Source organism: Entelurus aequoreus, linkage group LG07, assembly GCF_033978785.1.
Source record: "Entelurus aequoreus isolate RoL-2023_Sb linkage group LG07, RoL_Eaeq_v1.1, whole genome shotgun sequence".
Classification (NCBI taxonomy): Eukaryota; Metazoa; Chordata; class Actinopteri; order Syngnathiformes; family Syngnathidae; genus Entelurus; species Entelurus aequoreus.
In genome coordinates this window covers 59,906,274-59,921,452 of record NC_084737.1, presented here as the reverse complement: position 1 = coordinate 59,921,452, position 15,179 = coordinate 59,906,274, and the positions used below count along the sequence as shown (strand labels likewise).

Here is a 15,179-nt window from a genome sequence, read left to right as displayed (position 1 = left end):
AAATAAAAACAGAATACAATGATTTGCAAATCCTTTTCAACTTATATTCAATTGAATATACTGCAAAGACAATGTTCGAACTGAGAAACTTAATTTTTTTTTTGAAAATAATCATTAACTTAGAATTTAATGGCAGCAACACATTGCAAAAAAGTTGGCACTGGGGCATTTTTACCACTGTGTTTCATCGTCTTTCCTTTTAAAAACACTCCGTAAACGCTTGGGAACTGAGGAGACCAATTTTTTAAAGCTTTTCAGGTGGAATTCTTTCCCATTCTTGCTTGATGTACAGCTTAAGTTGTTCAACAGTCCGTGGTCTCCGTTGTCGAATTTTACGCTTTATAAATGCGCCACATTTTCCATTAGAGACAGGTCTGGACTACAGACTAGTACTCGCACTCTTTTACTATTAGGCCACGCTGTTGTAACACATGGCTTGGCATTGTCTTGCTGAAGCAGGGGCGTCCATGATAACGTTGCTTGGATGGCAACATTTGTTGCTCCAGTAATGCTGTACTTTTCTGCATTATTGGTGCCTTCACAGATGTGTACGTGACCTATGCCTTGGGCACTAATACACCCCCATACCATCACAGATGCTGGCTTTTGAACTTTGCGCCTATAACAGTCTGGATGGTTCTTTTCCTCTTTGGTCCAGAGGACACGACGTCCACAGTTTCCAAAAACAATTTGAAATGTGGACTCGTCAGACCACTTTTCATCCGTCCATCTTAGAGGAGTTTGGGCCCAGCGAAGCCAGCTGCGTTTCTGATAAATGGCTTTCGCTTTGCATAGTAGTTTTAACTTGCACTTACAAATGTAGTGACCAACTGTAGTTACTGACAGTGGTTTTCTGAAGTGTTAATGAGCCCATGTGGTGACATCCTTTACAAACTGCCGGTTTTTGATGCAGTACCACCTGAGAAATCAAGGGCCACGGGCATGCCGCTTACGTGCATTGATTTCTCTAGATTCTCTGAACCTATTGATATTACGGACCGTAGATGGTGAAATCCCTTAATTCCTTGCATTAGCTTGTTGAGAAATGTTGATCTTAAACTGTTCAACAATTTGCTCACGCATTTGTTCACAAAGTGGTGACCCTCGCCCCCTCCTTGTTTGGGAATGACTGAACATTTCATGGAAACTGCTTTTATACCCAATCATGGCACCCACCTGTTCCCAATTAGCCTGTTCACCTGTGGGATGTTCCAAATAAGTGTTTGATGAGCATTCCTCACCTTTCTCAGTCTTTTTTGCCACTTGTGCGAGCTTTTTTGAAACATGTTATAGGCATCAAATTCCAAATGAGCTAATATTTGCAAAAAATAACGTTTTCCAGTTCAAACATTGAGTTTCTTGTCTTTGCAGTCTATTCAATTTAATACAGGTTGAAAAGGATTAGCAAATCATGGTATCCTGTTTTTATTTACAATTTACACAACATGCCAAATTCACTGATTTTGGAGTTTGTACTACGGTTCGTTTGCATGTTTAGCACCGAGCAATGCTGCGGATGCTAGTGTCACAATAAAGCTGCATCCGTTGAGCACTCTGCTTCTAAAACTTATTGCTCATCCTCTTTATGTTCGGGCTCAAAAACATAAGGTCCTAGATCATAATTTTTCCCAAAGTAATCGTTGTTGACTCTCACAGTCTGCTCGATTAGCATTGTTGTGGCTGGTGAAAGGATCTTTGGGCGCCATCACCTAACTGGCTTCCTCAGCTTTCAAAATGGTTCGGGAATCCCCGTGAGATTGACACTATATTGACCATATCTATTTTTTTCGCAAACTTTGGAAGTCTTTTAGTGTCATAAATCAGATATATATGATAATAGCTTCAATATAGAAGTTTAGTACCAGTAGAGTTTTTCCACTACTGGTATTAGGGTTGTACGGTATATCGGTATTAGTATAGTACCGCGATACTAATGAATCATTTTCGGTACTCTATCGTCTCTGAAACGTACCGGTCCCGCACCCCCCCGCGCCCGCATCGAAGTCACGTCCTGTCATTGCTGGTTTTACGAGCATGTTCGGTCGAACACAATCACGGAGTACTTACAAGCAGACAGTGTGTAGACCGAAAAGGGAGAACGGAATCTATAACACTGAAACGTCTTTAGGAAGAGGTGCTTTAAGACATGGCTAGCTAGCGGCTAAAGTCCATCCGCCGTCGGCAGTGTTTCAGCTACTTCTAATCCTGGTCTCCATGGAGACAAGTAAAGTATGTTTCTTACAAGTATCATTCCTGCAGGACAAGAAAAAGCTAAACATGTTTCACTACACAACGTAGCTCACTGGCATCAAAATGTAAACAAACGACATTGGTGGATTTACACCTAACATCCAATGTAATGATATAAAGTACAGGCACGTATCTAAAGTTAAAGTTAAAGTAACAATGATTGTCTCACACACACACACACACACACACTAGGTGTGGTGAAATTACTCTGCATTTGACCCATCACCCTTGATCACCCCTGGGGAGGTGAAGGGAGCAGTGGGCAGCAGTGGTGGCCGCGCCCGGGAATAATTTTTTGGTGATTTAACCCCCAATTCCAACCCTTGATGCTGAGTGCCAAGCAGGGATGTAATGGGTCCCATAGTCGATAGTACTACAATAACGTTGTTATTTTTTGGCATTACAAGATCTTCTTTCGTTTTTAAAAAATGTATATTGTGTTTATAAACTCAGGGAAATATGTCCCTGGACACGAGGACTTTGAATATGACCAATGTATTATCCTGTAACTACTTGGTATCGGATTGATACACAAATTTGTGGTATCATCCAAAACTAATGTAAAGTATCAAACAACAGAATAGGTGATTATTACATTTTAACAGAAGTGTAGACAGAACATGTTAAAAGAGAAAGTAAGCAGATATTAACAGTAAATGAACAAGTAGATTAATAATTTTCTACCACTTGTCCTTAATAATGTTGACAAAATAATAGAATGATAAATGACAATATGGTACTGCATACGTCAGCAGACTAATTAGGAGTCTTTGTTTGTTTACTTACTACTAAAAGACAAGTTGTCTAGTATGTTCACTATTTCATTTAAGGACTTAACTGCAATAAGAAACATACGTTTAATGTACCCTAAGATGTTTTTGTTAAAATAAAGCCAATAATGCCATTTTTTTGTGGTTCTCTTTATTTAGAAAAGTACCGAAAAGTATCGAAATAATTTTAGTACCGGTACCAAAATATCGGTATGGTTACAACACTAACTGGTACTTTAACACAGAGATGTTCGGTTAAACCACGAATGGTAACATAAGCTAGCCAGTGGTGTTCTGGTATTTTTTTTACTTGAAAAATGTAACTGAGGAAGTTGCAAACAGCCCCTTTAAGAGGGTTTTGAGATAAGAGTTGTCTTGACTAATTATGCTTTATGTTGCAGGAATAAAATTCAAGATACAAGTATTCTCACCATTCAGGCATGTGAGCACCCTTTGTGAATAAGTAGAAAACTGATGTAAAAAAAGAGGGAAATCGGCAGGAAGTGCTGCGACGCAAGCCCCGAAGGAACATTTTGAAAATCAATACTACATTTCCTGCAATTGGTTGAATTTCTACACTATATTTATGGAGGTTAATTTGTGTCTATTACGAAAGTTTTGTTTTGACACTGAATTATGTAACTAAATTTTTTTTTTTTTACATCCTATTATGCTGACCATTTCATTGAAAAAAGATTCAGTGTATAAAAATTCAGCGTCGAATTTCGCTGCTTCACAAAAAGCAAGACTCACTTGCGGTAAAATAAGCCTTAAGTAATCATGCTGTCTCAGAACCAGCCAATGAGGTGTCAAGCTTGAAGTCACGTGACACGGGTCTTTCAAAACCGCATAAAAAAAAGCAGTTAACTGGGCTTCCTGGGCATAATACAACATAATAAACACTTCAATACGGCTCGCTGGATATTTTCAAACTATAGAATTTATTCCAATGGTTAAAATCTACACTTTTTTATGTGACATACGAGTTAGTACGTGCCATGATAGCAGGTGATACACAATATGACCAGCAAAAGGTGCTGGATAATTATGCTTGACGTAATATCAGTGTTCTGCATATATAGAATAGGTGGATGTTTTTATCCTTTCGCCTTGTTTGCTGCTCTTGCTCGATTATAAAAGATGTCAATGGAGGTGGTCTGCAGTAGAGGTGTAACTTTCATTTATCCTCAATATTCAGTGTTTTGTTCATAGTATTGTAAATCCTACATTATGTATTTTCAGTTATGCATAAGTGATATTACATTGTGCATCATAATCCAACACCATCTGCTGGTCACATTGTTTATCACAGTCAGTTTAACTGCAAATCATAACATTTACTAATTTGTCACATTAAAAGTGCAGATTTTAACCATTGGAATCATTTCTAGTTTAAAAACATTCACCGAGCCGCATTGACGGGTTTATTATGTTGTATTATGCCCAGATAGCCCAGTTAACTGCTTTTTTTTATGCTGTTTTTCAAGACTCGTGTCACTGACTTTAAACTTGACACCTCATTGGCTGGTTCTGAGACAAGATCGATTGCTTCAGTCTTAATTTCCCCAGAAGTGAGTCTTGCTTTTTAAAACAGCGAATATTTCAAGGAAATTGTCAACATAATTTGATGTAACAAAAAATCAGTTCACAAAAATCAAACAGAAAATTCAGTTACATAAATTTAGTGTCAAAACAAAGCTTTAGTAGTTAAATTAACCTCCATAATATTCTACCTTTATTATTTATTATTATATATATATATTTATTTATTTAATATTATATTTATTATTTATTATTATTATTCTCATCTACTTACCTCTTTTGGCTGTCTTTTTGGCACCTACATGTCCCATGCAATGTACCACATGTTTTTTGGAGTAGATAATTTACTAATATAATTGAAAATGTAATGTAAAGTTCTATAACATGCAGGCAAATAACTCGGAAAAAACTATCCTGGGGCCAACCCCTTCAGGTAATATATTTCAGGTGTTGTGACCTTTGTCTACATCCGTCACATCAAAAATATACCCTCTTGCTGGCTACTAATAAATACTCTACAACTGGTTTGGAACTAACAGTGTTCGGATTGTAATGATCCTAATATGATTAGCAGCAAATAAAGACAACTGTCAACATTGTGGCTCGGAGAGCGAATGAAGAAACAAGTGAACTCGCTAGATTATGCTAACTAAACGAGGAAACATGTCCCCGATTGTCTCTGTCCTACAACTTAGTGCGGAGTTAAGGCAAGAGGAACATTGAGTACCTGCGGCCGAGATGAGCGTTCAATTTTGTTTCGATCGTATTTTTTTTATATTTTATAGAAAAAACGCAGAAGTGATATTTTGACTCGAAAATTAAAATAGACATTTCACCTTCCTGGCCATTAGTTGCCATAGCGAATGTGACCCGCCAAAAACATCTGGTCTTACTTGCTAGTATTAGCTTATAGCTGGAGATGGACATACCTTTATTTTTCCAAAAATTTTTAGAAAAAAAGTTAATGTGAAAGAAAAGTGGATGATATTCATTGAAATTCACAACAAAATTATCAAAAACATGATACGTGTGTAGCTAGCTAGCTAACTTGGCGGATAGCTAAACAGCCGACATTTATCCATGAAAATATGGAGAAACTAAAAGGAGATACTATAGAAGTCCGCTCTCCGCTGTAAATGCTGTACATTACTTTAGAAAACTTTCTACTGTATTATTTTACCTACAGTGTTCATCTTAACACTTTTATTTTTAAAAAGGCATGTTATGTTAAAATTGTGCTGTTTTCAGTGGCAAGGCACCAATTGATTACAATTAATTTGCATGGGTGGCGTAGATTTGAGATACAAGTGTTTTGAGTTAAGAGCTACTAAACAGAACTAATTAAGCTTATAAATTGAAGTACTACCGTATATGGCAGGGGTGGGCAATTAATTTTTACTGGGGGCCGCATGAGCAACCCGAGCACTGCTGGAGGGCCACACCGACAATATTTCAATTAAATTTTGCTCAAATTATTTTTGATATACCGTAAGATAGATAATAATATTTTCATTTAACCTAACTTATCTTTATACAAAAGCAGATGGCTTTTGATGGTTTTATTTATAACACTTTCTTACACAACAATTCCTGATGTATATTACAATACAAAAATTTCAATTTCTGTCACTTAATCCTGCATCCTCTTTGTTGTGAACGTAGCACGCCTGTAAGGTGATTGGCGAAGAAGGAAGAAGCGTTGCTGTTGCGGAAATGAGGAGTGAGGATTGGTTTTCCTTTTGGAAAGAACGAGATAAGTTGAGCTGTGTTAGTATAGGTTGCTCAATAAAAGTTTAAAAAGAGCATCAGACTTGGTGTGCACTTCTTCTGGACGCTACAATTGATGTCACAAGTGGGATGAAATGCCTCCCAGTTCGCCTTGCCATCAAACCTGGGAGTCTTCATTGAGGGCGGAATTCCCCCCGTGGCGAGCAGCGTGGCTGCACCTGTAAACGCTCTCTCTCTCTCTCTCTTTGCGGCGAGCTCCTCACGTGGCACGTACCTCCCGATGACGTAGCACACAAATAGTGCAGTATGCGCAAAGTTTTACTTCTGACACCAATTGTAGCGTCCAGAAGAAGTGCACACCAAGTCTGACGCTCTTTTTAAACTTTTGAGCAAGCTATACTAACACAGCTCAACATATCTCGTTCCTTCCACACGCACGTCTCCTCACTTCTCATTTACGCAACTCAAGAAGACATCTACTTCAGCAGGTCGTTACACTATATTCTTTAAAGACAGCAACGTGTGTACCACAAATAAGCACACGGCTTTACCTTTACTTGGCAGTCCATGTCTTTTTTAAAACACGCCATTCGTCATCAACTTTTCTCTTTTTAGCGTCTCGGGGATAACTGGGCATCACTTGTCGCTGTGCGCTTTCCCTCACAGGACATACGCCCATATAACACTTTTCAAAATAAAAGCAGCACAGTTGTATTGCACGCACGACAAAGATGTTTTTTTTTTTATTTATTTTGTATTTGTGATTGCCTCTGTGCGCACGAGCATATGTCCGCACGGAAGTAATACAAATAACGCTTTTCAAAACAAAAGCAGCACCGTTGTATTGCCCACTCGAAATAGATACTTTTTAAAATGTATTTTGTAATTTATAATTGGCCTCACGCGGGCCGGACAGGGACGTACAAAGGGCCGGATGCGGCCCGCGGGCCGCAGAATGCCCAGGTCTGGTATATGGGTAGTCTGATGACAGCCCCATAGAAGAGGTTGGAAAAGTTCAGAAGTGACGCAGACGAAGAATTTAATGGACAAGCGGTAGAAAATGGATGGATGGAACCTCACATGGTATGTTCTTTATGCTATTATGTTTTTTTTTCTTTGCCATGGTGCATTTTTTTTTTACTGGTGCATCGAATGGTTCATACTAACCACAAGCAGAGCAAGGCATATAGAGCAGAGCAGTCTGGTGTACATTAAAAAAGGCAAAGCCGGTCAATCTATATGCACCAATTAGTCATCCAATATGGAGGATTTTGTGTGTGCTTTATCCTGCTTGACAGCAAAAAAAAAACAAGAGGAAACACTGGGTTCAAGATGAACTGCCAGAAGTAAAAAAAAATACAGCTGTCTTTCCTTAGCGTGCCACTTTGCTTGTGGTGTCAACAGCCGGGCGTGTATGTAGTAGTGTAAATAAAATATATTAAAAGTGAAAATATGGTAGTCTTTCACATAATTAGAAAGCTTGACATGCAGCTGCACCTGAAGGAAAGATGCTCTTAAACCCGCCTCCTCTTCCCCTGCCTCGCACACCATGACCTTTGAGGAAAAGATAACAAATCATTTATGTATAATAGTAGTGTCACCTGCTTTCAAATGACACCTTGTGTGCTAACAAACATGAAATAATAGTAACCGCATGCATCATAAAATGAATGCTGATCAACAGCTTATGTCAATTCTCTGGATACAATAAATACAGAGCAGTCAACTCACTGTGATCAGGCATGTTGCTGGATGGTGCAACGTTTACCTGCTCCTGCAAAGCATTTGTCATTTGAACCTCAAATTAAACCTGAACTCTAATGCTTTACTTTCCTTATTGAGATTTCTTAACTCACCTGTTCATCCCAATCGTCCATTGTTTGTTCAACTCGAACAGTCGATAACTGCAAAAAAAAAAAAAAAAATCAAGTAATAATTTAATAAGAGAAATAAATCACCTGTACATAACCATTATTGGAATTTAAGCCAAGCTGTATAACATTTATTTACTTCAGTTATTGTTAAGAGTAAACAGTGTCTAATGCAGACTTAAAAGGGCAGTTTAAGCGGGTGCCCAGAGAGCCTACCATTCAAAAGTGACTTGCTCGATGAGGGTTGTATTTATAAACAAAATTAATAGATGTAAAAATAACCAACAACAAATGCTGATTTTTTTTCATTAGACAGTTGAATATCGACGTGTTCATAGTATGTGGTGTCGACATTTGGATCGTTCCGCCCAACCCTCCAGCGTTCGTCCTTGAAAACGCTATCATGCTGCACCTCGTGGTCCTAACCAAAAACTACAGCCGACAATGTCAGCTTTTACCGACCCATTAAACATTTTCCCAAAAGCGTGCAAGTACCCCCATTTGTTAACTTTAAGAAAGCGTGTGGACGGCGAGCTCGACGCATGGTTAGCTAAAATTTGAATGCCGAAGGCTTGGTCGACAAATCGTTAGCACAATTAGCTAAATGTCCTTCAAACATAATTTTGTCATGACATAAACGGATAAGGCCTTATGAATTTCGACATAAGTGGTCCTACAATCTTAACAGTTAAACACATTATATACAAGTATACATACGGTAAAAACTTCGCCCAAACAGATGATATCTAGAAGGTCTGTGGGTTATCTCGCTTCACGTATGTATGATTGTAGTAACTCGCCTCAGCTGAGTGAGTTCAATCAGCACGCCTCCAAACAGGTACGCTTGGTCGGGTTGCCAGATCAGAAGGGTTCCCGCCCACCGGACACTCATCTGATTAATTTAGATCGCTGTATGTATAACTGAAATGGCATACAGAGTACTCATTTTTATTCTCTACTGATTTGCAATATTTGTATTTATTATAGTGCTAATTTAACAGGTTTACAGCAAATATGAATTGATCGATTTCAAAACAATTAGTTGCCAGAGCTCGCTCATGAGGACACGTACATATGTACTGCATATGTAATATTTTAGAGGTGTAGTTGACCACTTTAGTATTATTTCAACTCAAGTGGTATCTGGCAACCGTGGTAAATAAATATATGAAAATTATTTCAAAGTGGTTAAATTGTGTCATCACGTTCACCTGTATGCTGTCCCATACAGACCTGGGGCCGTACTTATCAAGCTTCTTAGAATTACTCCTAAGAAGTCTGCTAAGAGTTGACTTAAGAGTAAATAAATTCTTCGCTGAAAGCTGCACTTAAAAGTTAGTTATCAAGCGTCTTACTCACACTTTCAGCGAAGTGTAGGACTGAATCTTAAGTGTCACACTCAGAGCTGAATTACGACATTATTATGTGCCGTAAACGGAATTTTAGGTGACGTAATTTCTGTGTCCATAGAAATGACCAATCACGGAAGGGAATCCGTTGTCTAAGAATAAAGAAATATCTTGGAAATATTTAAGTGGACAATGGGAGTGTATATTTTGACAATAAACTACAAAATAATACAAAACAAACTAGTCCCCGCCGGCACTCACGCTACCGCTCCCTCTCTTCTCTCGCCCACACACTCACTGACGTCACTCACCTCACGGCCACACACATACGCTACTGTCATAACATTTTCTTTCCAATTCATTAATTAGGCAACTAATTTGAAACTGGTGTGGGTGGCTCTATATATACTAGCCCACTGCAGACACATGCAGAAATCAACAAGGAATCGAAAAGTATTACATCTGTGACAAAAATAATATCCGCTCTGTCTAAACGATACCGTTTGATCAGCTGTTCGTCATAAAAAAAAACCCACATTGTTCCGTTCCCTGAACGTTCACGCACGTCTCTCTCGCCTCAGTGCCATCCCTTGCTGGCAACTCCTAACCACTTAAGACACCTCTGAAGGTCTCTTAAATATCGTGGAGAGAAGGAGTGATTCTTGGACTTAAGAACGTTGATAAAAAGCTTTTATTCTTAAGTTTGAGAGTAGGACTAAATTTCGCAAATTCTCAGGACTTAAGTGTAAAATGGCACTCTAAGAAGCTTGATAAGTACGGCCCCTGGACCGACATCATTATTTAAGTATTTTAAGTTTTGAAGGAGCGCTTCTATTTTGACTGGCGCATCTTTTACAGACTTTAAGGTACTGGCTCAGGAAATATACTGACCATCTGCATGTGAGGTAAACTAGCCCACGTGATTCTGGTCAGCCAATGAAATGTTTAAATTCCAGACGTAAACATGGCTGTTCGAAAAAGAAGATTCAAAAAGCGGTAAATAATGTTCAAGAATGGGGAACAGCGTGGGGTTTAAGATTCTCTGTTGGAAAGACAAAAGTCATAAATTTTACAAAGAGGAAAGTACAAAACAAGATCCAAATTAAACTCTATGAAGAAAATATAGAAGAGGTACAAGTATTTAAATATTTGGGTATATGGTTTGATAAAAATATTAACTGGTCAACCCACATCAGCAAAATAGTGGAGAAAAGTAAAAAGGTGTTAAATATAATGAGGGCTTTGAGGGGTAAAGACTGGGGGGCTGATAGGCAGACATTGAAAGCAATATACATCAGTTTAATTCGATCTGTTATTGATTATGGATGCATTATTTATCACTCTGCTTCAAAAACATTACTTGGGAAAATAGACAGGATCCAATCACAGGCTTTAAGATTATGTTGTGGAGCTACTAAATCAACCCCAGTTGCAGCATTACAAGTAGAGATGAATGAAAAACCTTTAGATATGAGGAGAGATCAACTGTCAGTAGTTTATTGGGCAAACTTAAAAGGGTCCAAGCAAGGACATCCAACCCATCAAGTGCTACTAAACTGCCAAGAAAAAGAGAAGAAAAAAATGAATAGTTTCGGGTGGATAATAGGAGACAGATGTAATAAAGCTCAAATTGATAATATTAAAGTTAGCCCTACAGTACCAATCCCTGCAATACCACCGTGGATGTATGAAAACCCAAATGTAAACATGCAATTACTAAAGAATAGAAATTTAAATAGTTACCAGATAGAACAATGGATTGAGGAAACGTTTTTAGACAACATCATGGTGTACACCAGGGGTCACCAACCTTTTCGAAACCAAGAGCTACTTCTTGGGTACTGATTAATGCGAAGGGCTACCAGTTTGATACACACTTAAATAAATTGCCAGAAATAGCCAATTTGCTCAATTTACCTTTAACTCTATGTTATTATTAATAATTAATGATATTTATCTTTGTGGAAACACTGATCATCTTAATGATTTCTCACAATAAATATATATAGAAACAGATAAATATCAATATGCAACACTTTATTTTTATATTTTCTCTAAGTGCACATTTTTCAAATTGAACATTTTCAAATGATCACTTCTAAGACAGTCTTGAGAAATCACAATATCCCATTTTAACTAGTTAGCCACTAACATTTTTTAACAAATCATGAATTACTTTGCACCACATTTGTACAAATAATAACTCATGTAAAATACAAAAGTCAACTCTCAAATTTTTAAATAAGTCATGTCACACTTTGAACTGGACACCAAATCTGTTCTTTTTCTTTGTCAGTTAGTGAAGACCAAGTCTTCAAAATATTTTCTTGGATTTTACTTTTTTTTTTTAGTTTTGTCTCTCTTAGAATTAAAAATGTCGAGCAAAGCGAGACCAGCTTGCTAGTAAATAAATAACATTTAAAAAATAGAGGCAGCTCACTGGCAAGTGCTTGTCAAGGGTTTTGCTTTTTTCACTGTGCTTATCCCACACTTGAAGGGATGTACCAATGCTGAATGTGGCTTCTGGATTTCACTCAAAAGACCAGACCGTAGTTACTTTTTTCCTTTTATTTTCCTTTAGTTTGCAACAGTTTTTCCAACGAAGAAACAGCTTATTTTTTCTTCTTTAGTCTTTTCAGCAGTCTTTAGCAGTGTTAGTAGACTTTAGTTTCTTTAGCTGTCATTAGCTGTCTTTAGTAGCCTTTAGCTTCTTTAGTAGGTGAAAAACCTTTAAGGACAAAACACCACAAGATTAACATGCTGTAAAAAAAGCAATCAATTATCAATCCCATAATTTACAATTATTAATTAGGCTATCAAACACTTAACAATTAAACAAGTGCAAGAAAATCGATTAATATTTTCCCTTTAAGTTAATTCAGATTTTAAATAATTGTCTCAACATAAATGCACCAAGATACATATAAAATACATTTAACACCAGAAACACAATAGATAAATGCAGCAGAAAACCCAATATGCAAATATATAAATACCTAACCAATTAACCACCTATTTTAGATACATATTTAAAATCCATATCCAATAAAAATATATTATTAATTTAGCAGTGAAACACTCAATCTTAAACGCTGTCTACTGGTAGAAAAATACCCATGTTCTATGCCCTCACTAGCAGCCAATGATCCAACACAGTTAAATCCAAAACTTTAAGTTGAGCGACTTCACCCTCCTGATGAAGCAAACTGCTCCAACATTTATCAAACTAAGCAAAGAATCACAACACTTCCTTACTAAACAACAGTTACACAAACCACCGTGTGTATTTAGCCTCCAGACTAAGCACGCTACATGCACACAACCACCCCCCCCCCCAACCCCAAAACACCCCCCCCCCCAACCAGCGCAACAGGTGCGCCACACCCACAAAGAGAAATAAAGTGCAATCTTACCGGCTGTCCATTCAGCTTTTGGTTTTGGTACACTTTTGGCACAACTCTGTGTTATCTGTAATGAACTAAACCTTTCTCCACTCTGCGCTGGCGTCTTTTGTACTCCTTGATTTGACACAGCTGTCTAATTAACGGGCTCGCGCACCAGCAGACGAGACGGGAGCGTGCCGCGTTATACCTGCGGGTGAACGTAAACTGATAATAATGCATTTCCTGGGGTTGCCTAGGTGAATAGGGATGTGGATGTGCTCTAAAATAAAATATAATTATATTAAGTGGGGTTTGGCTGGTTGCCAAGCAGCCGCAGTTACGCGCTCGCGCATCAGCTGACGAGACAGCTGTTCGCCGATACAGTGCTGCTATTTGAGCTATGTTTAGAACAGGCCAGCGGGCGACTCATCTGGTCCTTACGGGCTACCTGGTGCCCACGGGCACCGCGTTGGTGACCCCTGGTGTACACAGATGCATCAAAAACTATAAATAATAAGGTAGGAGCAGCAGCTGTTATCCCACAAGGAAACATAGTATTAAATTAAATAATTAGTGATAAATTATCTGTTTTTACGGGAGAATTGGTAGCAATTTATATGGCAATTCATTGGATAGAGGAAAATAAAGCAAGAAAAGCAGTCGTGTGCTCGGACTCCAGCAGTGCATTGACTAGCATAAAAAACATTGCATCAGAAACAAGACAAGATTTAATTTATGAAATAGTTCAGGCAGTCTACAGAATAAGTAAAGCGGGAGGTGTGGTAACATTTCTTTGGGTTCCTGCTCATGTAGGAGTTGAGGGGAACGAATTAGCTGATAATTACGCAAAACAAGCAACCACTAAAACAGAAGTACATTTTATTAAGCACAGTAAAGAAGAAGTGAAGAACATCATTAAGATAGAACACAATAAAAAGTGGCAGGATAATTGGAATAAGGAAACAAAAGGTAGAGAGTATTACAAAGTCCAGAGGAGAGTAGGTGTAATGAGAGGAGGCAATAGAAATAGGAAGGAAGAAGACATTATTACTAGAATGAGATTAGGACATACATATCTAAATAGTTCATTGAAATTGATAGGGAAACATGCTACAGGACTGTGTGATTCTTGCCAACAGATAGAAAATGTAAGACATGTTTTAATACATTGTATACAATATAATAGAGATGGGAAATACTGGGAAATAAGTTAGCGAAAGACAATATTAGGTTAGCAGTGGAAGATATATTAGGATTGCACTCAGAACACACAGGTTATAAAGCAATACACACATTTTTTAAAAACACTGGGTTAAATAAAAGAATATAGAGTAGGAATCCACCTCGATCCACACTCCATTACAGTAGGTGGCGGTAATGCACACCACAAGGTTGCTTGCCAACCGCCATAAAAACCAAAAGAAGAAGAAGAAGAAGAATGGCTGTTCGACATGCTTATACAAACTACGGAGAAGCGAAATGAATGATATCCATGAAAACAAGAAGGAAACGATTGAGACACAAAACTAATTTGTCTCATGTTTCAAGATTGTGGCTCTAATAAGACATGTAAAATGCCTGTTTTGTTTTTTATTTAGATGAAATCTTTTTTCACCAACAAATTCCTTTATTACATACAGAAATTGACCTAATATCATAAAAAAGTTAAAGTGTCTAAATCATTAAAAGACATTGAGAAGGGGTAGGATTAAATACACATTTTGCCTCTACACCTTTACCAATATGTTGAACTGTGCAAATGTACACGTGATGTTCCTTGATGTAACTTGGAAAACATCCTCTAAGATAAATAAATCACAACCATCATGACACAAAGTTTTTGACCAAACATATGCATTCATGTCTGAACTGATGTCACGAAGAATAAGCACACAAAGAACATAAAATGAACACAGAACACCTAAACGGATTTGGTACATGGTGTAATCAGCAGTTCTCAATACTAACCTAGGGGCTAGGGATGTCAATGTTTGGCCTGCATTGTATTTTTGATTGTTTAAGTGCGAGAGGCTACGTGTCCCGGACCCCCACATGAGGAAATGTTCAGTGTCTGGATTTACTTGAATTTCAGTTGAGTACCGCTGGCTATTGCCCTTTATGAATACTCACGATTATAACAGTCTCATCATTTGATCACATTTTTTGTTACACCCTTAAGGTATTTTATGTTTTCTCTTTATTATATTTTTAAATTGTATTATGTTATTGCTTTGTTTGATCCTTATTCAATTGTTTCCACTTCATCACCCCACAAACCGATGATTT

The 15,179-nt window shown here is 37.7% G+C and overlaps 1 protein-coding gene across 2 annotated transcripts in view; it reads right to left on the bottom strand.

Moving 5' to 3' along the window:
• ddx4 (DEAD (Asp-Glu-Ala-Asp) box polypeptide 4) overlaps positions 1 to 8,827 on the bottom strand; it is a 91,792-nt gene extending 82,965 nt beyond the window's left edge. The window contains exons 1-4 of one of the 2 annotated variants that reach the window (XM_062054101.1): positions 8,378 to 8,827; positions 8,147 to 8,194; positions 8,022 to 8,064; positions 7,788 to 7,844 (exon numbers count right to left, since the gene is read on the bottom strand). In XM_062054101.1, the coding sequence (XP_061910085.1) occupies positions 7,788 to 7,844; positions 8,022 to 8,064; positions 8,147 to 8,194; positions 8,378 to 8,380 (151 nt within the window). In that variant the 5' untranslated portion in view covers positions 8,381 to 8,827. The remainder of the gene's footprint in view (positions 1 to 7,787; positions 7,845 to 8,021; positions 8,065 to 8,146; positions 8,195 to 8,377) is intronic. The other variant, XM_062054102.1, reaches the window with a different exon arrangement.
• Between the last annotated feature and the right edge of the window lie 6,352 nt (positions 8,828 to 15,179).